This window comes from Oncorhynchus mykiss, chromosome 3, assembly GCF_057628025.1.
Source record: "Oncorhynchus mykiss isolate SJ-2025 chromosome 3, ASM5762802v1, whole genome shotgun sequence".
Classification (NCBI taxonomy): domain Eukaryota; kingdom Metazoa; phylum Chordata; class Actinopteri; order Salmoniformes; family Salmonidae; genus Oncorhynchus; species Oncorhynchus mykiss.
In genome coordinates, this window is record NC_143024.1 from 54,777,663 (window position 1) to 54,804,381 (window position 26,719).

Sequence of the window (26,719 nt, forward strand, 5' to 3'; positions counted from 1 at the left end):
ATGTGTTTTAGTTGTTTTGTTAGGTCGTTATTGCACGACTGTTTCATTGTAATTGACTATGCGGTTTTTGTGTTCGCTAGTTGGCTAACGCGTTAGCTAGATGTCTATAAGCTTGCTAATTGCTTGATATCAGAAAATGTTTTTCTGTCGGAAAGGCTTTTTCAATACAAAATAAATACTAACCCCATTGCTGGGGTTCTAATAGAACTGTTTCATATTTGACTTACTTTGAGTGGACATTTATAAATGGGCTTTGCATGTTTTTTTGTACTATTTAATGGTAGCTACTAGCGATGCAGTCCATAAGTAATTTTACAGTGCTCACTACAAGTCATCCCGACTCTGAGTATGCGCAGAGCGACTTCCTATATTGTCGACTTCCTCATTCACGCTTTTTAGTCCATATATGGTCGTTTTCGGCATCTGAACATGTTTTTTTGATTAGCAAACTTCTCTAATTTCTTTAACTTTAGCCCTAGTCTGATCCTTAAATATCTCAAATGAAACTACACATGAATTATTTTTCTGAATAACAAAGACTGATTCGAATTCGTAAATAAGCAAGGGAATTTTCACTTAAGGGTCACCTCACAGTTCTACGCTTTTCATTGATTGTGCATACTTCTGCTTTACTTTACTTAATTGCCTGTCCCAAGATGTATTCAAAGCCAGTGAATTAGGAACAGTTGGGTTTAGGCTTATCCCTCATTATCGAACTGTGCAATACACCACAACATTCTAGTTGCCTCGTTTTAGCAAATAATCACTTTGATGAATCTTATTCAGTAACACAAGAATGTTTTTGTTCGGTCCTCAGTCTTTGAATAATTATTGCTAGTGCAATGCTCTGCATCTGTTACTTGTGTTCATTGTTAGGCCTACTTATTGTTTATCAATGTACATGATTTAATCTAAGGAGCAATATCCAATGTATGCATTTGATGTATCCTTGGCCTAGATGTAGATTATTTGAAATGACAGGGATTTATGTTTAATACTATAGTTAGGGTTATTGCCTAACTGAGATGCGACTGTGCTGCAGCACTTGCATGTAAAGACTTAAACTCGTTACTCCGTATGTTGCCCTGCATACCTCTCCACTTATCTTCCCCCCTCCCTTTTGGGCTATTAGACTAGTGCATCTGGTCCTCGCTGGGGAAGAGGACAGGAAACTACAGCTGAGGATGGAGAATGAGGCTAACTCCTTTGTAAAGCAGATGTTTGAAAATGCTGAGAAGGCCAAGATGCTAAAGTACCAAACCAGCAGAAGTCAAATCGAGTACACCACCACACAGCTCATGAGTCACGCTCAGATAGCCAAAATGTGTGAATTGAACTCCACATCCTTTTACCTCATGCACAAGTGGGATGCTATTCTTAGAGCTCAACTGTTCAATTTCATTGTTATTGTAGGACTAGTTTGTCCACTCCTCTGTAAAAGTTGTGTTCGGGCCTATGTGAAAGAGCCACTATTTTATGTAGGCCACTGTGTATTATTTATTTATATTTATATTTTTTGCAGGGGTCCATTCTTGGTCAAAACAAATGCTTCATATGTAGGCTAGGTGTTGCAGGCCAGGCTTGCAACTGAGACTAGTACCTGCGACTAGGGTGGAGCCGTCCTTTGCTTATCATCCACAGCAAACAGTTTTTATTTCGTATATATTTAGGCCTAATCATTGTCTAAATTTAGCCTGCATTTGGCCTTGATTCACAGTGTAGCCTAGTGGATAGGCCTAGTTAGCATTTCAGGGAGAGCTACCCAGTCCAGGCCCACTGCCCAATCCCGAATCGATCTCTATCCCCTACCTTCTATCTCTTTCATAGAAAGTGGGCCTAGATTTTTAGAAGATTGGGTGTAAGCAGTATGTCAGAATATCCCCACTATAGAGTGGGGGAGTTCGAGAGGAAGGACAAAGGACAGCCTACCTATCTCACCTATCCAATCCTTTAAGATATAGTGACGAAGGGCTAGGGCAGGGATCAGCAAGTAGATTCAGCCCTGGGCTGATTTATTTTTAATTACAAATAGTTTGTAGAATGCAAGAATCCCAAACAGATATATTTGACTAAAACATAGTCATTGCTTACATTTGTATACGATCATGTCTCTATATTTTTCGTTGGAATAGTTGGGTAAAGATTTCCAAAATTAAAATCCCTTGGAGCTGATTTCCTAGTGTTTTTAATTTAGTATTTTATGTCCAACAATGACAACGCTAAATAAGAATACTAGTTTGCTCAGAACACTTGGGGCACCAAAAAACCCCACCCGTGGGCCAAATTTGGCCTGTGGGCCCCCAGTTGGGAACCCTGGGCTAGGGGGTTGATTTGGAATTGAAACACTCCTCTGTTTGTGCTTGTGTCCACTGCTAGGAGTGTGGTGTAACAGGCTTGTTGAGGCAGGTAGGGCTGTTCAGTGGAATGAAGCCCTAAGCCTATGTTTTTGTGTCTTCCACGTTCCAAGTGCACATAGTAGAATTCTCCTTCTTCCCTCGTAGTTAGGCTTTTATAAGCAACTAGGCCTAGCCCACTTTCTAGCTAGGCTATAGCCTATTCATTGAAACTATGGAATTGAAAAGCACCTCAGACAATGTCTCATCCTTATTGTAGTGTCAACTAAGCTAGGCCTATATCCTTAAGGTATTTTCTCAACTAGACTAGGCTATATCCTAGAGCTGACCACATTTTAGTCGACTGGTCATTTGTTTGGTCGATAAACTGTTGGTCGACCGAGATTTCTTTAATCGAGCAGTCGCAAAATATATATATTTTTATTGGTGCACAAGACATCTGTCTGATTTGCACCTGTCTCAATGGACTAATCCATTGCAGAGGCCACAGGGATGGCACAGTCCATCACTCTAAGACATGTGATACTGAAATTTAATGTAAAAATAATGGTGCACACTAAAATCAATTTTATTACAAATGCACTTTCTCCCTCGATGGATAGGGTTGCTGTCCTCGGTTCTTAAATGTAATTTACAGTGCGTCGTATAATTGGTGCCTTTCCCTATGTTGCTATGTGCATAATAGTAAACTTAACCAGCACATTGGGATTGAGAACAATGCAGCGGAGGCAGCAGCAGCAGAGATGAGGAAACAGCCCTTGCCTTAGCCTAGTTGTTTTAGCAAATTTAGTAGAGAGGAAACCCCAACTTAATTAGGTCTGTAATCAATAGCCTAACTGTTAAATGTACCTGACTTTATAAATCATCCACATATACAGTATCTACAGAAGTTAGACAGATCTTGCTTCTGTTTTCTGTTTGAGTGTTTTTTTTAATAGCCTACTGATTCTGTGAGCACCAAGCCTCATGCAACAGTAAAATGTCGGACAAAGCAATTTCACAGATTTGGCTGTTTTTAATCTTCGCTCTGCTGTAATAAAGGCTTTACAAAAATATTTTGTTAGAACAGAGTGGTATTACTTATTTATTTAGTGTTTACACTGTTCCAAACAGGCAGAAAAATAATACAGCACCTCTTTGTCACACATAATATGCACACAGCTCTTGCTCCTATACCCTCTTTTCTTGATCTCCTTCTTATTGTTATTACAATTATTATGACCATCGTAATAATATGTAATGTCGTTGTCATTAGTAGGCTTTGTTTAGTAGCCTTGTATATCCACCGAGCTGTAGGCCTAAGAGCGCGTCCTGTTTAGTCTTAATTTATTTACGCCTATATTTCAGTAAATAGGCTACTGTATCATTTGTTCATGCCATCACACAGCATACGAGACATTCATGCTTTGAAATGCAACCAAGCATTTTAGTTTTCAAATGAAATGACAAAGGGAATTTTGAATAATTTGCCTTAACAATAAATAAACCGCAATTCACAAATGCATGCAACTGTTTCTAGTCTGCTGTAATAAAGGCTTTATATTAGGGCTGGGCGATATGGAAAAAATATATCACAGTATTCTTTTTTTTTTTAAATGGACGGTATGACGTATTTGACAGTATTTTTAGTTTTTGAATAATAAAAGTTCTACGTTTTCTTTATGAGTAGTGCGTTATCCTAGGGTGGCAACACATAGACTCATTGAAATCACTTAGAATGTTTCTCCATTCTGATTGTTTTATACTGTTCAATTCAACTTCAACCACCAAAACAAGTTTCAGCACTTTTATAATTTCTGCATTTCCTGCACTCAATTGCAGTGGTGGAAAAAGTACCCAATTGTCATACTTGGGTAAAAGTAAAGATACCTTTAATAGAAAATGACTCAAGCGAAAGTCACCCAGTAAAATACTACTTGAGTAAAAGTCTAAAAGTATTTGGTTTTAAATATACTTAAGTATCAAAAGTAAATGCAATTGAGAAAATGTACTTAAGTATCAAAGGTGAAAGTCTAAATCATTTCAAATTCCTTATATTAAGCAAACCAGATGGCACCATTTTCTTTTTATTTACTGATAGCCAGGGGCACACTCAGACAGACATAATTTACAAACAAAGCATTTGTTAGTGAGTCCTCCAGATCAGAGGTAGTAGATGATCAGGGATATTCTCTTGACAAGTGCGTGATTTGGACCATTATACTGTCCTGCTAAGCATTCAAAATGTAACGAGTACTTTCAGTATTTTCTTTATGAATGTAGTGAAGTAAAAGTTGTCAAAAAATAGTAAAGTACAGATACCAAAAAAAACAACGTAAGTTGTACTTGAAAGTATTTTTTACTTTTACTTTATAAGTACTTTACACCACTGCTCAATTAAGATAATTTCTACACTGCCACCAAGGGCTGCACGATATGGGTAAATCGTCTAGGACTTATTTTTAACCAAATGTTGCAATTGCGATTTGACTTGCCAATTATCAAATTGTGTTGGTCACATGCATACAGCAGGTGTAGACGTTAGAGTGAAATGCTTACTTACGAGCCCCTAACCAACAATGCAGTTTCTAAGAATAAGAGATCAAATTAACAAGTAATTAAAGAGCAGCAGTGAAATAACAATAGCGAGACTATATACCGGGGGGGTTACCGATATAAAGTCAATGTGCGGGGGCACCGGTTATTTGAGGTAGTATGTAGATAGATTTATTAAAGTGACTATGCATAGATAACAACAGAGTAGCAATTGTGTAAAGGGGGGGGGGGGGGGGGCTGCAAATAGTCTGGGTAGCCATTTCAATAGATGTTAAGGAGTCTTATGGCTTGGGGGTAGAAGCTGTTTAGACACCTCTTGGACCTAGACTTGGCGCTCCGGTACCGCTTGCCTTGCGGTAGCAGAGAGCACAGTCTATGGACTAGGGTGGCTGGAATCTTTGACAATTTTTAGGGCCTTTCTCTGACACCGCCTGGTATAGAGGTCCTGGATGGCAGGAAGCTTGGCCCCAGTGATGTACTGGGCCATTCTCACTACCCGCTGTAGTGCCTTGCGGTCGGAGGCCGAGCAGTTGCCATACCAGGCAGTGATGCAACCAGCCAGGATGCTCTTTCGATGGTGCAGCTGTAGAACCTTTTGAGGATCTGAGGACCCATGCCAAATATTTTCAGTCTCCTGAGTGAGAATAGGTATGTCGTGCCCTCTTCAAGACTGTCTTGGTGTGCTTGGACCATGTTAGTTTGTTGGTGATGTGGGCACCATAGAACTTGAAGCTCCCAACCTGCTCCACTGCAGCCCCATCGATGAGAATGGGAGTGTGCTCGGTCCTCTTTTTCCTGTAGTCCACAATCATCGTCTTGTTGTCCTGGCACCACGTGGCCAGGTCTCTGACCTCCCTATAGGCTGTCTCATCGTTGTTGGTGATCAGGTTTACCATTGTTGTGTCATCGGAAAATGTAACGTTGGTGTTAGAGTCGTGCCTGGCCGTGCAGTCATGAGTGAACAGGGAGTACAGGAGGGAACTGAGCACGAACCCCTGAGGGGCCCCTGTGTTGAGAATCAGTGTTGTGGATGTATTGTTACCTACCCTTACCACCTGCGGGCGGCCTGTCAGGAAGTCCAGGATCCAGTTGCAGAGGGATGTGTTTAGTCCCAGGGTCCTTAGCTTAGTGATGAGCTTTGAAGGCACTATGGTATTGTACACTGAGCTGTAGTCGGTGAATAGCATTCTCACATAGGTGTTCCTTCTGTCCTGGTGGGGAATTGCAGTGTGGGGTGCAATGGAGATTGCATCATCTGTGGATCTGTTGGGGTGGCAAATTGGTTTGGGTCTAGGGTTTCTGGGATGATGGTGTTGATGTGAGCCATGACCAGCCTTTCAAGGTACTTCATGGCTATAGATGTGAGTGCTACAAGTCGGTAGTCATTTAGGCAGGTTATCTTCGTGTTCTTGGGCACAGGGACTATGGTGGTCTGTTTAAAACATGTTGGTATTACGGACTCGGACAAGGAGAGCTTGAAAATGTCAGTGAGTCTACACAATCACTGGTATTATCAGTCTGTATTAGGTAGCTACGTTTGCTCTTACTCAGTACATTTATTAGCTAGCTATTAGCAGCTAACAAACAACAATCTCAAAAGATTTAGGGCAACTTGCTAAGAAAATACAAACTAGCTCGTTTGCTGATGTAAGAAACACAAACTAATAGTGTCATTATAGAACGCCAGTTGGTTCATATTAAGAAGCAAAGTGAAAACAGCGTTGTTGACATCAACATTGTTGCATGTGCTGCATTGACCATGCACACTGAACGCAAGCGTCTCGTGGTTGAGGAACATCAAATGCTCTCCTTGAGCGACAGGGTGTGGCTAGGTCTGTGTGGAAAGTGGCACGGCGAGAAAGAGCGGAGAGAGACTCAGGTAAGCGAAGTAAACTATAAAAATTGACATTAGACATGGCGTATCACATTTAACAAACCTAACATTCAAATAACGCTATAGAAGGTAATTTAAAAACCCAAACCGGTCCCTGCATCAATACCGGTATATCATAAAATACGGTATACCGTCAAGCCCTACTTTATTTTTTGATTGTTTTATTTTAATTTTAGAATAGTCTCTGGTATACTTATTTAGTGTGTACACTGTTCGAAATTGAAATATTGTAATCTAACAGCAACTGTTTGGCACACACAATCCTCCTATACCATCCTTTTATAGGTGTGTTGGATTTATTGATCTCCAGTACTTTTCCTACAACTTCCATAGATGACTTCCCCTTTCCCTCCTGAGTAACCATTTCGAGGTTCTTTTTCACGTCCGCCTCATCCATTTTGCTGTCACTTGTTCGGAGTTATAATTGTTATAAACAATTTATTGATGTGATTATGATAGGTTATAGGCCAGGCCCTATTGGTCACATGCATGCGCTGCTTACATTTTTCACGTAAAGAGAGCAAGAGTTTGGGGAATAGGCTATTTTTTTCCCCCAAAAAATGAGGGATTTCGTAAACATAGCTTTTCAGTCAGAAACAATTAACAAATTACATGGCGTAAATGACGTTGCAGCTTCAGCACGGACAGCGCAATAAACATTTTCTGTGTTGTGATGCCTTTTCGCTGCTGTAGAGAGGAGAGCGAGACAACGTGCACCAGTCACACAGGAACTCGCCGTCATTGTTTTGAACACAGTGTGAACATCGTGTTCTTTCTTGAGTCATATGTGTGTTTTATCGATTGGTCGAAAGAACAGTACGACTCTCAGTCAACTAAGACTTTTTTTAGTCGGGGACAGCCCTACCATATTTCTAGCTAGTGTGTGTATCAACTAGGCTATTACCTTATGTTTGGTTCATGCACTTTAGAGACTGCTACTGCCTCCTAAGTACATGAACTGAAAGACTGCACTGTTATGACTAGGAGTTACTTGCCTATTGTAGTCTTTGATGCACACTGTGCTTTGGCACTCTTTAACAGTGTCCTCTATCATTCCCACGGGCCCTGTCCAGGAAACGACGGGAGAACAGAGCCACAGCCGCCGACATCTGGCTAGCATGTGCCTAGCAAAACACCACTACACAAAGGATCATAGAAAGGCTCATGAATTGTACTAGTATTTAAGTATTTGATGTAGTATTTAAGCTAGGTTATGTTCCCACGTATAGACATAACCCTTGGAAAAATTTGGGAAATTGTTTTGACCACAAAAAAAGACCATTAGATAGGTTTCCAGGTATGTGTGGGAAGTGTGTGCCATGCTAGCCTAAATGCCCACCCCAAGTTTTCACAGAGATTTCTGCCGACTGGCAACTTTCAAACTAAAATGCCCATTTGAATGATTTTGACAGTTTCTGTACATTTTTGGGTTGAGCACTCTAGGCTTCATTATCGATCTGTGGAAGACTTTAGCCTACTGCAAGTGCACTTCAAATGCAACACTGCTGGCACTCAAACCAGTTGTAGGATGACGCTATGCTAAGATTTATACGCGTGTTGGATTTTGGGAAATGTATGAATAGCCGCTTTGATTCCAAATGCCCTTTTACACTCTTCCTATCGAAGGGTAGGCTATTCAGAGTCGAGCTGCAGTTGTTGGCTCTGATCCATGGAAGAACAGAGGTTGTATTGAAGCTAACCAAAATAGAGTCTAGGCTTGCAAATATATATATTTTTCTTTTCTTTTTTACAAACTGGCACTCATACAACATAAATGTGCACAGTGAGCATGTGTTATGTCTACCGTGGCTGTTAAATCTAATGCTGTTCCTTTTCTCTCTCTTCCAGATACACAAAGCTGGGGTATGCAGGGAACACAGAGCCACAGTTTATTGTTCCGTCATGTGAGTATATCTGTCCAGACGATTCGCCTCGCATAGAGGGTAGGCCTAACTGTTGAACTTGAACTCAGCCAGTGGTGATTTTGTTTTTTTAATGTTGTGTTGCCTAGACCAAAGTAATTTTAAAGCTGGTCAAGCAGAGAGCTAACACGGTTTCAAAGTGGAACCCTTTGGGGCCTTGCGTTGGGAATACAAGTCCGGATAGTGAACAGTGAGGGCATAGTTCACTCTTGCACTTGGTGTTTCTCTTTAGAGAACACACATAGTATCCCTAACAAAGCTCTTTCATCAAACACAGCCTTAGTCTAATCGATTCTCTCTCTCTCTTTGTCGCACGGTCTCTCTCGCGCTCTCTCGCTCTCTCTTTCACATGCTCCCTCCCAGGTATTGCAATCAAAGAGTCAGCCAAGGTTGGATCAAGGACGGTCAAGGGGGTGGACGACCTGGACTTCTTCATTGGCGACGAGGGGATAGACAAGCCCAATTACGCCACAAAGGTACCGAACCTGTTGACTTGAAAAGGCCCACCCAATACAGTATATCAAAGCTCACATAAACCACAAACAAACCTGCCCAATGCCAACCATGACAGCAAAACATGACAGCCTAAAAGTAATTTGACCAATACAATGCACAAGCCCACCAATTGGAAGTTGTCATGTAAGGTGTGTCCCGCGGCCTGTGAGACTCCTCTTCAATGGCTGTGCGAAGTTGCTGGATATTGGTGTTAACTGGAACCCGCTGTTCTACACGTCGATCCAGAGCATCACAAACATGCTCATTGGGAGACATGTTTGGTGAGTATGCAGGTCATGGAAGAACTGAGACATTTTCAGCCTCCAGTAATTGTGTACAGATCGTTGAGACATGGGGCCATGCATTATCATGCTGAAACATGAGGTGATGGCGATGGATGAATGGCACAACAGTGGGCCTCAGGATCTCGTCACTGTATCTCTGTGCATTCAAATTGCCATACATAAAATGCGATTGTGTTTGTTGTCCGTAGCTTATGCCTGCCCATGCATAACCCCACTGCCACCATGGGGCACATCTGTTCACATCAGCAAACTGCTGGCCCACACGATGCCATACATGTGGTCTGCAGTTCTGAGGCTGGTTGAACATACTGCCAGATTCTCTAAAACAACGTTGGAGGCGACTTATGGTAGAGAAATGAACATTGCATTTTCTATCAACAGCTCTGGTGGACATTTTTGCAGTCAGCATGCCAATTGCACGCTCACTGAACTTGAGACATTGGTGGCGTTGTAACAACTACACGTTATAGAGTAGCCTTTTATTGTCCCCAGCACACTGTGCACCTGTGTAATGATCATGCTGTTTTTAATCAGCTTCTTAATATGTCACAAGTATCAAGTGGAATGATTTATCTTTGCAAAGGAGAAATGCTCACTAACAGGGATGTAAACAAATTTGTGCACAACATTTTTGAGAAATTCGCTTTTTGTGCGTATGAAACATTTCTGAGATCTTTTATTTCAGCTCATGAAACATGGGACCAACTCAACTACATGTTGCGTTTTATATTTTCGTTCAGTGTACCTGGTTTGTCACTAGGTCATGTCCTAAATGTAAGTTGGTGTACTTGAAGTTTCATTCAACCATGCACTAAAGTGTATGTTGGTATACTTGGTGTCACTTAGTAATTTACTTGCCTTTGTGTTTGCCTGTGTGACTGACCTTTGACCTCTCGCCCACCAGTGGCCGATCCGTCACGGCATCGTGGAGGACTGGGACCTAATGGAGAGGTTCATGGAGCAGGTCATCTTCAAGTACCTGAGGGCAGAGCCTGAGGACCACTACTTCCTGTTGGTAAGAGGCCCATGGGCCAAATGGGATATTTACGGAATAGGAAGAAACCATATTGATGGATAGAGGGTAGGCTCTCTTTCCAACGTCATGGGAGAAACAAAAACCATCTGTACTGTGGAACTCAAGGGCCTAAGTTGTGCACCCGTGGTTTAAAAAAGTGATGTCATAAATGTCAAGAGTCTTGAGGAAGTACGACTATATCGGCACTGTGAGCCATATGAAATGGATCCTCTAGTGAAGGGAACTGAAACGAAATGTTTTAAACAGTCGGCCAAAATCTTTACATAATGAGCTTTATCTCATTCTCTGTGAAATGGGGTGCATTTAAAGCCAGTGTTTGTGATCCATTAACACAAAGTTGACTATTCCTTAAAAGGTTGAAAATAGAGCCTATTTCAAAAGGACTTCTTAACTTAACCCTGACAGTTATACATGCATTGTGAGGCTCTTAAAATGCATTGTAACTAAGACCTGTTCTGCAGGTTCAAAGCGAGGAGTTTTGCATATAATTGAGGTGACGGTCATGGAATTTTGGATGACGTTTATTCACCTAAAATAGGTGAATAGAGGAAAAATGAAAAGAAATGAAGGTACTTATTCAAGAACGGTCAAGTGTAATGTATTACAAAAATAAAGCGAATTAGATTGAATATTTTCAAAAATGCAACGTTTTTCTTGAATCTTCAGCATGAAAATAATACCAAAAATTATGTATTTATTTAATCCAAAATTAAATCTAGAATCGGCTTCCTATTTTTGCAGAAAAGCATCCTTCACTCATGCTGCCAAGCATAGCCTCGTAAAACCGACCATCAGCATGAGTGAAGGATGCTTTTCTGCGAAAATAGGAAGCCCCGACTTCGGCGATGTCATTTACAAAATAGCCTCCAACACTCTACTCAACAAATTGGATGCAGTCTATCACAGTGCCATCCGTTTTGTCACCAAAGCCCCATACTACCCACCACTGCGATCTGTATGCTCTCATTGGCTGGCCCTCGCTTCATACTCGTCACCAAACCCACTGGCTCGAGGTCATCTACAAGTCTCTGCTAGGTAAAGCCCCTCCTTATCTCAGCTCACTGGTCACCATAGCAGCACCCACCCGTAGCACGAGCTCCAGCGGATATATCTCACTGGTCACCCCCAAAGCCAATTCTTCCTTTGGCTTCCTTTCCTTCCAGTTCTCTGCTGCCAATGACTGGAACGAACTGCAAAACTCACTGACGCTGGAGACTCATATCTCCCTCACTAGCTTTAAGCACCAGCTGTCAGAGCAGCTCACAGATCACTGCACCTGTACATAGCCCATCTGTAAATAGCCCATCCAACTACCTCATCCCCATATGGTATTTATTTATCTTTCTCCTTTGCACCCCCACTATCTCTACTTGCATATTCAACTTCTGCACATCTACCATTCCAGTGTTTAATTGCTATTTTGTAATTACTTCGCTACCATGGCCTATTTATTGCCTTCCCTCCCTTATCCTACCTCATTTGCACACACTTTATATAGACTTTTTCTACTGTATTATTGACTGTATGTTTGTTTTTCCCATGTGTAACTCTGTCTTGTTATATGTGTCGAACTGCTTTGCTTTGTCTTGGCCAGGTCGCAGTGGTAAATGAGAGCTTGTTCTCAATTAGCCCCCCTGGTTAAATAAAGGTTAAATAAATAAAAACGTTGTGAACGAGTCCATGTTAACGCTGAAACGGACTCTACCGCACGAATGCCCGGCCATCCGGTCTTCAATCAGCTGTTCATTCCACACGCTAAAATAATTAAAAGGTCATAACCGTCGGTTTTTCGGTAATTGTGCCAGCCCTAATTGAGTGTCCATGTGGTTGTTATTAAACCTGATGCGGGTTGGATTAGTGTGTCTGTGTGTGGAAGTCTTAACTCCCAGTACTGTGGTGTCCTCTTGCAGACAGAGCCTCCTCTGAACACACCAGAGAACAGAGAGTACACAGCAGAGATCATGTTTGAGTCCTTCAACGTCCCAGGGCTCTATATCGCAGTGCAGGTAAAGCTTAATCTCTGGGAACACAATTTTATCTAGCACACACACACACAGCTGTAATGCTGTTAAACTGTATAAAACACAGACTCCGTGACTGCCTCTGCTGTTTAATGTTGTGGTAAAGGATGTGGTCAATGACATTGCGGACTTGCTGATGTAGGACACGACAGTGTTGTTTTACAATGGTGTCACATTGATGCTGTTTTTTTCTCTGTCCCCCCCCCCCCCCCCCCCCCCCCCCCAAGGCTGTCCTGGCACTGGCGGCCTCCTGGACATCCAGACAGGTAGGGGAGAGGACACTGACGGGGACGGTCATCGACAGTGGAGACGGAGTCACCCACGTTATCCCTGTGGTGAGTGGCACATCAGCTGACCTAAGGACAGCCTTCTCACACATGACAGAAAATACAGATATATTACAAACACAGTATAGGGAGATAACTTTTTGTAGTGGGGAGGTACAATCTGAACTGGTTTGTTTGTTCCATTACAAAGTGTTTGGATTCTGTGTGCCATACTGAACACAACCCTGGTTGTAGTGAAAGGCTCCCTCACCTCAGCCAGACCTTTAATCGTTCAAGTTGAGGTTCATGCGTCTCAATACTTTTCAGTGGCCTCATTTGCTTGTCTCCTTTTGTATTTTCTGAACTGATCTTAAAAAAGACTGGATTGGTAAAAGCCAGGGGTATGTTTTTTTTCTTGTCCATTTATTTTCAATCAGTGCAGATGATGGAGAGGAAACTATGAAAGTTGGCCACTATACTTTTGACACACAGACTTAGGTAAAGAAGGAATTTCCTGGCAAGAACACAAGTTGTGCAATGGTGATTTAGTCACCATTTTGGTTTTAAACTGCCCTGCAGGATGTACAAGCCACTGCTTATTCATGGTCATTCAAGTTTGGTAAAAGTATACAGTATATTCCCTCATACCCTTTTCACACTACTGAGCCAAATTTAAGCTGTACTGGCCTGGCCTTGTTACACATCCACCATATTTGCTGGAAACCATGCTGAAAAGGACCATGTGAAAATAAAACAGTAGAATAATTTAAACATTTATGCATCTACTTTGACCTATTCATTCTTATATGCTGTGACATCACCTTACTCCAAGCATTGTGAACTCTGACTCGTCTGTCTTTGTGTTGCTATAGGCTGAGGGCTACGTCATCGGCAGCTGTATAAAGCACATTCCCATCGCTGGTCGTGACATCACCTACTTCACCCAGCAGCTTCTGAGGGAGCGGGAGGTGGGCATCCCCCCAGAGCAGTCCCTGGAGACAGCCAAGGCAGTCAAGGTAGGTTGCAGCGAACTCCATTTCCGATCATCCACCACTCATCCTATTACTAACCACTGTACCGGTTCATAGTATAGTCAAGGAGCCAATCCTAGACCACATTTTCAACCCTAACTGTATCCCTGGTTCTCTGAGGCAAGTTTTCCCAGAATGTTGAATTCCTAATTGAAATTATCCTGTGTTGTCTTAGGGCATTTTCACACAGAAATTACATACCCTGTTGCAGTTCCGTAGGCTGTATGTTTCGCTTTCACAAGAACGGTTTCGGGGACGATTTACAACACATTCTATATGGTATTAGCATACTAGCTTGGCTTGACTACAACAGGTCAAAAGTTCCATACAAGTCACGCTACTGCATCACAATACCTGTCACTCTGGTCCCGGACCGACCACTCTGGCAGAAGTCTCACTGTTTTCTCTTTCTGGCACTAGTCTACTAGTCCCATTTATTGGTTTTTAAATCATGTAGAGGGCTTGGGCTGTTGCACAATAGCAACCAAAGCTCATGTAAGTCAGTTTATAACATTCCATAATTGGTTACTCTGAGAGTTCCTCATAATGACATTGGCTGTGGCCACAGGGCCTAAAAAGTAATTCCAATTTCTATTACTATTAGGGATAGACCAAATGGGGCAGGGGCTCGGGCTGTGTGGAAAGTGGCATGGAGAGCGATGACTCAAGTAGCAAAGTAAACTACAAAATTGGACATTACACACGGCATATCACATTTAACAAACCAAACATTCAACTACTGTTATAGAAGGTAAAGTAAAAACAAAAAACCAGTCCGTCCATGCATCGATAACGGTATATCGTAAAATATGGTATACTGCCCAGCCCTAAGCCATACCAACTATATCCATATCAACCGTCAGATAGGGTCTGCAACCGCCTACTGGAAGTAGCTTGTTTGAGTTGGAGACTCCGTGTGACTTTAAACATCATAAAGGACTTGGTTTGATGCATCTGAACATTTGGAGCTTACTTCCTAAACTGGATTACATTAAGATCTGGGCTATACATTCTGGTATTGACTGAAACTTCGATCTCTGGGGACATTCTGGAATCTGATATAATATTGAGGGTTATAATGTGTTCAGAGCTGATAATCATAGTAGAGGTGGTGGTGTGGCCATTCTTATTAAAAATAATTTGTCTTTTTACTGAAATCTATGTCCCTTGCCAAAGAATGTGAGCTACCATCTTTAAGCTTTTGTCTGCCATAGGGGTCTCAAGGAGTTAACTAGTTTGTTGTCGTCTTTTACTAAATCAGAAGTTATTATCCTGGGTGACCTAAATTGTGTAAAAGACGCATGTAATGATCTAAGCCTAACCCAGCTGGTGACTAATCCTACATGGACCAACCCTGAAGATCCTTCAAAGTCAACTCTGATTGATCTTATTTTAACGAATACACCAGATAAATATATTTCTACTGGTGTCTTCACCCAAGATATTAGTGACCATTGCCCACTTGTTTGTGTTCGAGATGTGAGAATACAAAAATCTAAGCCTCGTGTCATAACAAAGTGGAACTTTAACTTCAGTGAACATGCATTTTTACATGATCTTTATTTTAGTGACCTTGATTGTATTTTATCCATTCCATTCCTGAACCTGATTTTAGCTTTCAATATTTTTGCAGATGTGTTTAGTACTATTGTGGATTACCATGCTCCCTTCAAAAAATTAAGGATTAAAGGTAGATCCAATACCTGGTACACTCCGGAATTATCAGAAGTCATTCATAAAAGAGATGATGCTTGGGTCTGGGCTATGAACACAGGCTTAGGCCCAGATTGGCAAGTTTTTAAGCAACTGAGGAATCATTGGGTAAGACAAATTTAGTAAGGCTAAACCTGATTATTTTGTTACCTCTTTTGGATTGTAATGGGAACCCAGCTAAATTCTGGAAAACTGTCTACTCCCTGAAGGGTTCTACTTCCTCCTCTCTGCCACAACAAATTAATTCAGACACAAGCCCCCTTACAAAAAAAATGCCATCATTGATGCATTTAATCACCATTGTATTTATCTTTGAAATAATTTTTAAGCCTATTCACAATGATATTGGGCTGGATGCTGATAGGGGGGGATTTGCTTTTCTTTTAGGCTATTTACAGAAAAATAAGTCCTGGATGCTTTTCTAGCAATAGACAACAAAAAATCCACAGGGCCTGGCCAATTGGATCCCGGTCTGCTTAAGTGTGCAGCTCCCATCATGTTTTTCTCAATAACCCACATGTTTTATTTAATATTGTTATCAGGAAATATTCCAAAAGTATGGAAATCAGCTCTTGTGCTGCCACTTCATAAGGGTGGGGATAGTAGTGATCTTAATCATTATCACCTCATTTCAAGGCTTCCTTGGCAAGCTAAGCTTTGTGAATCCTTTGTAAATGTACAACTTTACTCTTTTTTTCTTTCTGAGAAATGTTTTTTGAGTGTAAACCAATCAGGGTTTAGGCCTGGGCATAGCGTTATTACAGCACCACTTTAGTTGCTAATGATCTTTTTTTAAATTGTTGAGAACAAGTTCTCATTTGCAACTGCGACCTGGCCAAGATAAAGCAAAGCAGTGTGACACAGACAACAACACAGAGTTACACATGCAGTAAACAATAAACAAGCCAATAACACAATAAACAAGTCAATGACACAGTAGAAAAAAAGAAAGTCTATGTACAGTGTGTGCAAAAGGCATGAGGAGGTAGGCAATAAATAGGCCATAGGAGCGATAAATGAGCAGATGACGATGTGCAAGTAGAGATACTGGTGTGCAAAAGAGCAGAAAAGTAAATAAAATAAAATAAAAACAGAATGGGGATGAGGTAGGTAGATTGGGTGGGCTATTTACAGATGGACTATGTACAGCTGCAGTGATCGGTTAGCTGCTCAGATAGTTGATGTTTAAGGTTGGTGAGGGAAATAAAAGTCTCCAACTTCAGCGATTTTTGCAGTTCGTTCCAGTCACTGGCAGCAGAGAACTGGAAGGAAAGGCGGCCAAATGAGATGTTGCTTTGGGGATGATCAGTGATCAGATGATCATGTTACCTGCAAGAACATGTGCTTATGGGTGGGTGTTGTTATCGTGACCAGTCAACTGAGATAAGGCAGAGTTTTACCTAGCATAGACTTATAGATGACCTGGAGCCAGTGGGTCTGGCGACGAATATGTAGCGAGGGCCAGCCGACTAGAGCATACAGGTCGCAGGGTGGGTGGTATAAGGTGATTTGGTAACAAAACGGATTGCACTGTGATAGACTGCATCCAGTTTGCTGAATAGAGTATTGGAGGCTATTTTGTAGATGACATCGCCGAATTCGAGGATTGGTAGGATAGGATAGTCAGTTTTACGAGGGTATTTTTGGCAGCATGAGTGAAGGAGGCTTTGTTGCGAAATAGAAAGCCGATTCTAGAGTTGATTTTGGATTGGAGGTGTTTAATATGAGTCTGGAAGGAGAGTTTACAGTCTAGCCAGACACCTAGGTATTTATAGTTGTCCACATATTCTAGGTCAGAACCGTCCAGGGTGGTGATGCTAGTCGGACGGCAGGGTGCGGGCAGCGAACGGTTGAAAAGCATGCATTTGGTTTTGATAGCATTTAAGAGCAGTTGGAGGCCACGGAAGGAGTGTTTTATGGCATTGAAGTTCGTTTGGAGGTTAGTTAGCACAGTGTCCAATGAAGGGCCAGATATATACAGAATGGTGTCGTCTGCGTAGAGGTGGATCAGGGAATCGCCCGCAGCAAGAGCGACATCATGGATATATACAGAGAAAAGAGTCGGCCCAGGAATTGAACCTTGTGGTACCCCCATAGACTGCCAGAGGTCCGGAGAACATGCCCTCCGATTTGACACACTGAACTCTGTCTGCAAAGTAGTTGGTGAACCAGGCAAGGTAGTCATTAGAAAAACCAAGGCTATTGAGTCTGCCGATAAGAATACGGTGATTGTCAGAGTCGAAATCCTTGGCCAGGTCGATGAAGACGGCTGCACAGTACTGTCTTTTATCGATGGCGGTTATGATATTGTTTAGTACCTTGAGCATGGCTGAGGTGCACCCGTGACCGGCTCGGAAACCGGATTGCGCGGCGGAGAAGGTACGGTGGAATTCGAAATGGTCAGTGATCTGTTTATTAATTTGGCTTTCGAAGATTTTTTAGATAGGCAGGTTAGGATGGATATAGGTCTGTAACAGTGTGGGTCTAGGGTGTCACCCCCTTTGAAGAGGGGGATGACCGCGGCAGCTTTCCAATCTTTAGGGATCTCAGACGAAGGGATAGGTGTTGCAGGGGTTGCAACAATGGCGGCGGATAGTTTTAGAAAGGGAGGGTCCAGATTGTCTGGCCCAACTGATTTGTACGGGTCCAGGTTTTGCAGCTCTTTCAGAACATCTGCTGTCGGAGGTAAGCCCAGACACTGAGTGATGATAAGAGGCCGTATCTCTGGATAAGCTGGTTATAATGGGTGAGGTCACCGCATGTGTGGAAGGTGGGACAAAGCAGGTATCACAGGTATAATGAGTGGAACTAGGGGCTCCATTGTAAACCTAAACAATGATAATTAACCTAAACAACAGTATACAAGGCATATTGACATATGCGAGAGAAATACAGCGAGGCATAAAGTAATCACGGGTGTTGATTTGGAGAGCTAGCTAAGACAACAACGGGTGAGACAACAACAGCTAATCAGCTAAAACAACAACAGGTAAAATGGCGCGGGGCGGGGCGCCATGTTGACTAAGGATCCAAGCCAGATGGCGAAAGAGGTGTTGTAGTAATTTAGTTTTCTAGCCAGGAGATGTGCCTGGCTCACGGCTAACTGATGCTAGCTTCGGGGCAGGGGCATTAGCCACTATAGCCACTCGGTAGCAGCAGTGATCCGGTGCCAAGGTCCAAAGCTTACGGCAAGGATCCGGTGGAGTAGTGTGTTCTAGCCGTGTTGGAATCCGGGTGAACAACTGAGTAGGCCGGGAGTTGGGCCTCAGGGATAGCTTCGGTACTGGGTATCTCAGTGGGTGCTAACTAGCTGTAAAGATCAGGAGTAATGGTCCAGGGATTACAGCAGGAATCCGGCGTTGTAGTGGAGAGACAGTCCGTTACTGGTAGGCTGGCAAGTATTATCCAGGCTAAAAAGTACAAATAAAAATGGGCTGGTATCTGTGCAGAAGGTAAAGGCCGATAGCAGTGGCTAACAATGACTAAATAGCTTGTAGCTAATTAGCTGGTTAGCTTCTGATGGCTAGGTGGTTCTTTCTATAAGGTCTAAAAATTAAAAATAATATCGGTTCCGTATCACATTGGGCGAGGCAGGTTACCGGAAGGTATAATTTAACTAAAATGGAGAATAGATTGAAAATAAAATTTTAATATACAGTGCCTTGCGAAAGTATTCGGCCCCCTTGAACTTTGCGACCTTTTGCCACATTTCAGGCTTCAAACATAAAGATATATAACTGTATTTTTTTGTGAAGAATCAACAACAAGTGGGACACAATCATGAAGTGGAACGACATTTATTGGATATTTCAAACTTTTTTAACAAATCAAAAACTGAAAATTTGGCGTGCAGAATTATTCAGCCCCTTTACTTTCAGTGCAGCAAACTCTCTCCAGAAGTTCAGTGAGGATCTCTGAATGATCCAATGTTGACCTAAATGACTAATGATGATAAATACAATCCACCTGTGTGTAATCAAGTCTCCGTATAAATGCACCTGCACTGTGATAGTCTCAGAGGTCCGTTAAAAGCGCAGAGAGCATCATGAAGAACAAGGAACACACCAGGCAGGTCCGAGATACTGTTGTGAAGAAGTTTAAAGCCGGATTTGGATACAAAAATATTTCCCAAGCTTTAAACATCCCAAGGAGCACTGTGCAAGCGATAATATTGAAATGGAAGGAGTATCAGACCACTGCAAATCTACCAAGACCTGGCCGTCCCTCTAAACTTTCAGCTCATACAAGGAGAAGACTGATCAGAGATGCAGCCAAGAGGCCCATGATCACTCTGGATGAACTGCAGAGATCTACAGCTGAGGTGGGAGACTCTGTCCATAGGACAACAATCAGTCGTATATTGCACAAATCTGGCCTTTATGGAAGAGTGGCTCTGGTCAGATGAAACCAAAATTGAACTTTTTGGCAACAATGCAAAACGTTATGTTTGGCGTAAAAGCAACACAGCTCATCACCCTGAACACACCATCCCCACTGTCAAACATGGTGGTGGCAGCATCATGGTTTGGGCCTGCTTTTCTTCAGCAGGGACAGGGAAGATGGTTAAAATTGATGGGAAGATGGATGGAGCCAAATACAGGACCATTCTGGAAGAAAACCTGATGGCGTCTGCAAAAGACCTGAGCCTGGGACGGAGATTTGTCTTCCAACAAGACAATGATCCAAAACATAAAGCAAAATCTACAATGGAATGGTTCAAAAATAAACATATCCAGGTGTTAGAATGGCCAAGTCAAAGTCCAGACCTGAATCAAATCGAGAATCTGTGGAAAGAACTGAAAACTGCCGTTCACAAATGCTCTCCATCCAACCTCACTGAGCTCGAGCTGTTTTGCAAGGAGGAATGGGAAGAAAATTCAGTCTCTCGATGTGCAAAACTGATAGAGACATACCCCAAGCGACTTACAGCTGTAATCGCAGCAAAAGGTGGCGCTACAAAGTATTAACTTAAGGGGGCTGAATAATTTTGCACGCCCAATTTTTCAGTTTTTGATTTGTTAAAAAAGTTTGAAATATCCAATAAATGTCGTTCCACTTCATGATTGTGTCCCACTTGTTGTTGATTCTTCACAAAAAAAATACAGTTTTATATCTTTATGTTTGAAGCCTGAAATGTGGCAAAAGGTCGCCGAATACTTTCGCAAGGCACTGTATATATACAAAAAATACAAAAGTACAACGAGAGAACGAACCAAACACATCTGCACTGCTACACCATTTTGGAAACAGTCAACAGTCAACAGTCATTGTCAATGTCTTAGACACTACAATTAAATGTGCTGCTTTGTTTGTGGATCTGTCAACAGCATTTGATACTGTTTATATTGATTAAGTTGTCCTCGATAGGCTTGAGCTCTGACACCTATTTATGGTTTCATGATTACCTTAGTGGCAGAACTCAGACCATTGTGATTGATTGGGTTAAGTACGAATTTCTTGAAATACGTAAATGTGTTCCACAGGGGTCGATACCAGGACCTGTTCTTTTCACTATTTATAGTAATTTTTTAATTTTTTTTTTTGATTTAATCTATGTGCAGATTATCCTATTATGTACGCAATTACCCCGACTGCTGACCTGGCTGTGACATGGCTACAGTCTGATTTTGCTGTTGTGCAGGAAGCCCTTACAGATTTTAAAACTTGTGCTTAATAGAGTACCACAGTATGAGTCATAATACCCATAAAACCTAGCAGTCAAACTAGGAAATGGTTCCAGTCATTTTTCCACAATTAATTTTGTTGAGAAAAGTCACCTTGTCCGTGAGAGATTTACATGGTAAGGTACTTTGTGAAAACGGTGCCGACAGAGAGGGCTGCCTCGCTTCTTGCTCTTAGGAAACTTTGCAGTATTTCGTTTTTTATTAATATGTATTATTTATTACATTGTTAGCCCAGAAAATCTTTTGTGTTATTACATACAGCCGGGAAGAACTATTGGATATCAGAGCGGCGGTAACTCATCAGCACTACCAGCATCACGACCAGGAATACGACTTTCCCAATGCAGATCCTTTGTTCGCACCCCCCAGGGCAATTGAACTGATTCCAGAAGCCGACCCAAAACAACACCGGCAAAGAAGAGGTACACTGGGTGTTCCTTGAGTCCAATTTAGGAGGTGCACACACCACCCACCACTTCCAAGTATATTACTCGCTAATATTCCGTCTCTGGATAATAAAGTTGACGAGCTCAGGGCATGGGTCTCTTTCCAGAGAGACATCAGGGATTGTAACATACTCTGCGTCACGGAAACATGACTTTCTCGGATATACTGCCCGAATCGGTCCAACCAGCTAAATTCTCAGTTCATGGTGTAGATAGGAATAAATATCTCTGGGAAGAAGGATGGGGGTGTATGTTTCATGATTAACGACTCATGATGTAAGAATGCTGTTCATTGACTATACAGTGGTTATTCCTTTAAAAGTTGTCATACTGCGGCACAGCTTGCATGGTGCCACAGAATTCTATGGCTCGTTATTTAAGTGTCAGCCATTGTTGCCATTAATGCTGGTTAATGCTAATTTGACCACCAGAGGGCATCTTTGAAGTTAAGTTATTGAAATAACATGGAGCTGTAGACCCAAGAGTCCTGTTTACTGTACAGTAGGTGTTTTAGTATAACTTACTAATTGGCATACAGGCCAACATACTGTAGCACCATGACCAGGATCTCTATTCATTTAAGTGAGCAGATTGAGGCTTTCAGGGGGAATGGAAAATCTATTGGAGACATTTCAAAAAAGATTGGGGATTATGTAGCTGAGATGTACGGCAGTTGAAATAAACACCTGCATTATGACAGGTTATTTTTAACATTTTATTAACGAAAGCATAAAGATGTTGATGAAAACATACTGCGCATTATGTGCTTTATCAGGCACTTTGCGGTTGCATGAGGTTTGGAGTTAGAAATGTAAAACTTTAGAGTAAATAATACATTACTGTAAATAAACACAACATCTACAGTGGTACAAATATATTATTGGGAAAAAAAAATCTGTTACAATTTTCAATGTTACACTAACAAGTGGTTGCCATGGTGAATAATCCAATAGTAATTGGTATAACTCCGTGGGGCGACGCACAATTGGCCTAGCGTTGTCCGGGTTAGGGACGGTCTGGCCATTAGGGATATCGTTGTCTCCTCCTCGCACTAGTGACTCTTGTGGCGGGCCGGGCGCAGTGCACGCTAACCAGGTCGCCAGGTGCACGGTGTTTCCTCCGACACAGTGGTGCGGCTGTCTTTCGGGTTGGATGCGCGCTGTGTTAAGAAGCAGTGCGGCTTGGTTGGGTTGTGTTTCGGAGGCTTTTGACCTTCGTCTTTCCCAAGCCCGTACGGGAGTTGTAGCGATGAGACAAGATAGTAACTACAAACAATTGGATACCACGAAATTGGTATCTGGATGGCCCTGGATGTCTAATTCAATTTGGAGGATTCTAAATTAATATCTAAGGACAAATCTGGTCTGTGAGAATATGTAATAGATTAGCGTTCTAACTCACCCTTGTGATAGTGTGGTGCAATGACCAAATGCCACCATCTACCACTAACGGTTGTGGCATAAGCTCAAAACTTTTAAAGGAAGAACCACTGTAGCTCAGCATTCAACACCATAGTACCCTCCAAGCTCATCAATAAGTTTGAGGCCCTGGGACTGAACCCCACCATCTGCAACTGGGTCCTGGACTTCCTGACTGGCCTCCCCCAGGTGGTGAAGGTAGGAAATACCTCCACTTCGCTGATCCTCAACACTGCGGCCCCACAAGGGTGCGTGCTCGGTCCTCTCCTGTACTCCATGTTCACCCATGACTGTGTGGCCAAGCATGCCTTCAACTCAATCATCAAGTTTGCAGATGACACAACAGTAGTAGGCTTGATTACCAACAATGACAAGACAGCCTACTGGGATGAGGTAAGGGCTCTGGGAGTGTCGTGCCAGGAAAATAACCTCTCACTCGATGTCAACAAAACAAAGGAGATGGACTTCAGGAAACAGCAGAGGGAGTATACTACCCTATCCACATCGACGGGATAGCAGTGGAGAAGGTGGAAAGCTTCAAGTTCCCCGGTGTACAGATCACTGACAAACGGAAATGGTCCACTCACACAGACAGTGTTTTGAAGAAGGCGCAACAGCGCCTCTTCAACCTCAGGAGGCTGAAGAAATTTGGCTTGTCAGCTAAAACCGGCACAAACTCCTTACAGAGAGTTCTCCAGAGGGTGGTGCGGTCTGTCCAACGCATCACTGGGGGCAAACTACCTGCCCTCCAGGACACCTACAGCACCTGATGTCACAGGAAGGCCAAAAAATATAATCAAGGACAACCACTCAAGCCACTGTCTATTCACCCCGCTATCATACAGAAGGCGAGGTCAGTACAGGTGCTTCGAAGTTGGGACCGAGAGACTGAAAAACAGCTATCTCAAGGCCATCGGACTGTTAAATAGCCATCACTAGCATATTAGAGGCTGCTGCCTATAAACATAGATTTAGAATCTCCGGCCACTTTAATAAATGGAAAACTAGTCACTTTAATAATGTCTACATATCTTGCATTACCTATCATATGTATATACTGTATCCTATACTACTCTACTGTATCTTATTCTATGCTGTGTTGACATTGCTCGTCCATATACTTTTATATTCTTAATTCCATTCTTTTACTATATGTGTGTGTATTGGGTATATGTTGTGTAATTGTAAGATATTACTGCACTACTCCTCGGATGGTGCTATAATCGAGTCCATGTGTACAAATACCTTAGTTTTTAAAACTACGTTTTAAATTATTTATTTTTTACAGAAGCAGATCTTGTCTCTCTTTAGTCAGCAGGAAGCAGATTTTGCAGTCAATCTTTCTACCTGTTTATTATGGTGATACTATTTATCAAAGTGCAGCCGCCTCTACTCTTAAACCCTTGGATGCCGTTGGAGGAATTGGTGCCTCTAGGTAAATTCAGACGGGTGTAACGTGAACTTTCTACTGAAGAATATTTTTTTTATATATAGAATTGTGTTTTGCTTTTCGTGTATTGTTGTGTATTTTATTGTGTATATGAATGTGTAGTTTAATGTGTTTTATTGTATTTTTACGGGTATTGTGGTGCTATACAGGGCTCATCTGGAAAATAGACCTTGGTCTCAACATTGTCTCCCTGTCAAAAGAAAGGTTAAATATATTGTGACTGTATGAAGGTATGCGCCCCAACAGCATTCCTCTATCAACCACCAGCCACCACTCACACAGTTAAGATTTGGTCACTGTTTGCACTTAAAGTTGGGAAGTTGACTGAGTATATGAATAGTGCTAGCACACCTCACAATGTTTTATGAAATGTAAATAAAGAAAATACTAAACCAAGAGGTCTTAAAGAGGATGTGAAATGTTCACTTTGCCTGTAGTGTGTTGACTTGAACACTAGGTGGAACCCTTATTCCACCGGAAAGTTTCATACCTCAACGCAAAGAACAACATCACTTGATATTCAAACTGCTCTTTTGTGAAGAAGTTTGAAACGTGGGATACATGGACGTGGTTCTGATTTTGATTGTTTTGTTCGGTTTACAATTCAAGATAGACCGCTTGACTCCCCTGGTGTTTCTTAGGGTGCGCTGTTCCCATTAAACCCATGCTTGTAATTGCGGCTCGTTTTTACCAGAATCCATTGTGATTCACTTCGCTTCCTTTGATCCAAAGCAGTAAATGTTTATTGGAAGACTCATCTAAAATCCTTGTTGGCCCTTGTGTTGAAGATAAGTGTTTGTCTCGCAGTGAAAAACAATTATCAGGCTTTTCATCCTACGGAGACTTGACTACTGACTGCAATTGGTAGCTTGATTTGTATTCAGTGTTGGAAAAGAGCTATCCAATCATTTGCGTTCATATCTACCACAACGTGTGTTATGGAGAATTAAGTGGAGTCCTGGGTTTTTTGACAAAATTATTTAGAACGTAATTAAGGCCAAACTCATGTGGGTCTTAACAAGGCTGAAATCATGCAGGTCCTTAATCGGCAACGGCTTAATCGAGGAAGAAGAGTCACTGGTCTCAGGATTTAACCAATATGTTTTTACCTCCCTGAGTTGATTTGCTCATCAAGATAAATACTCAAACTTAAAACAATAAATAACTATTGAACTTTTTAAAACTTTCAGTTCTGCTCTGTAAGACCACACTGGTCCTACATGATGTAACATGCAGTGAGCTCCAAAGTATTGGGACAGTGGCACATTTTTGTGTGTTTTGGCTCTGTACTCCAGCACTTTGGATTTGAAATTATACAATGACTATGAGGTTGAAGTGCAGATTGTCCGCTTTCATTTGAGAGTATTTTCATCCATATCATGTGAACCTTTTAGAAATTACATCACTTTCTGTACATATTCCCTGCATTTTAGGGGACCAAAAGTATTGTGACAAATGCATTTATGTGTATTAAAGTAGTAAAAAGTGAAGTATTTGGTCTGAGATTCATAGCACCCAATGACTACATCAAGCTTGTGACTACACATTTGTTGGATGCATTTGCTGTTTGTTTTGGTTGTGTTTCAGATAATTTTGTGCCCAATAGAAAATAATGGTGTATTGTGGGATTTTGGAGTCACTTTTTATTGTTAATAATAATATATGTTTCTAAACTCTTCTATGCTACCATGACTTCAGACAGTCCTGAATGAATCATGAATAATGATGAGTGAGAACGTTAGAGGCATAAATATCACCCCCTCCCCATATGCTAAACTCCCCTATTGTAATGGTGAGAGGTTAGTATGTCTTGGGGTATGATATTTTTGCGTCTGACTTTCTCACTGAACATTATTCATGATTCATTCAGGACTATCCATAGCATCCTCCACTATCCATAGCATCCTCATTTTAATGTGAAAGTGTTTAATATTATATTCTTATTTGCATTAAAAGTGGCACAATACATTATTTACCATTCATTTCTGAGAAACAACCAACACAAACGGCAAATGCATCCAAGTTTGTGTACTAGGATTATGGGACTAAGTAATACACTTTTGACTACTTTAAATACACAAATAACTGAATTTATCCCCATACTTATGGTCCCCTAAAATGGGGGGGGTTACAAAAAGGGCTGTAATTT

General features: G+C 41.7%; 1 protein-coding gene and 1 long non-coding RNA gene across 3 annotated transcripts in view; one reads left to right on the forward strand and one right to left on the reverse strand.

The window, feature by feature from the left end:
* The window catches only part of LOC149984610 (uncharacterized), a 755,830-nt gene that overhangs the window by 620,041 nt on the left and 109,070 nt on the right, over positions 1–26,719 (reverse strand). The gene's annotated exons all lie outside the window — the stretch shown is intronic.
* Positions 1–26,719, forward strand: part of LOC110519989 (actin-related protein 3) — a 31,128-nt gene that overhangs the window by 304 nt on the left and 4,105 nt on the right. The window contains exons 2-7 of the mRNA XM_036974135.2: positions 8,632–8,687; positions 9,069–9,181; positions 10,410–10,520; positions 12,452–12,547; positions 12,790–12,897; positions 13,701–13,844. Of these exons, the coding sequence (XP_036830030.1) occupies positions 8,632–8,687; positions 9,069–9,181; positions 10,410–10,520; positions 12,452–12,547; positions 12,790–12,897; positions 13,701–13,844 (628 nt within the window). The remainder of the gene's footprint in view (positions 1–8,631; positions 8,688–9,068; positions 9,182–10,409; positions 10,521–12,451; positions 12,548–12,789; positions 12,898–13,700; positions 13,845–26,719) is intronic.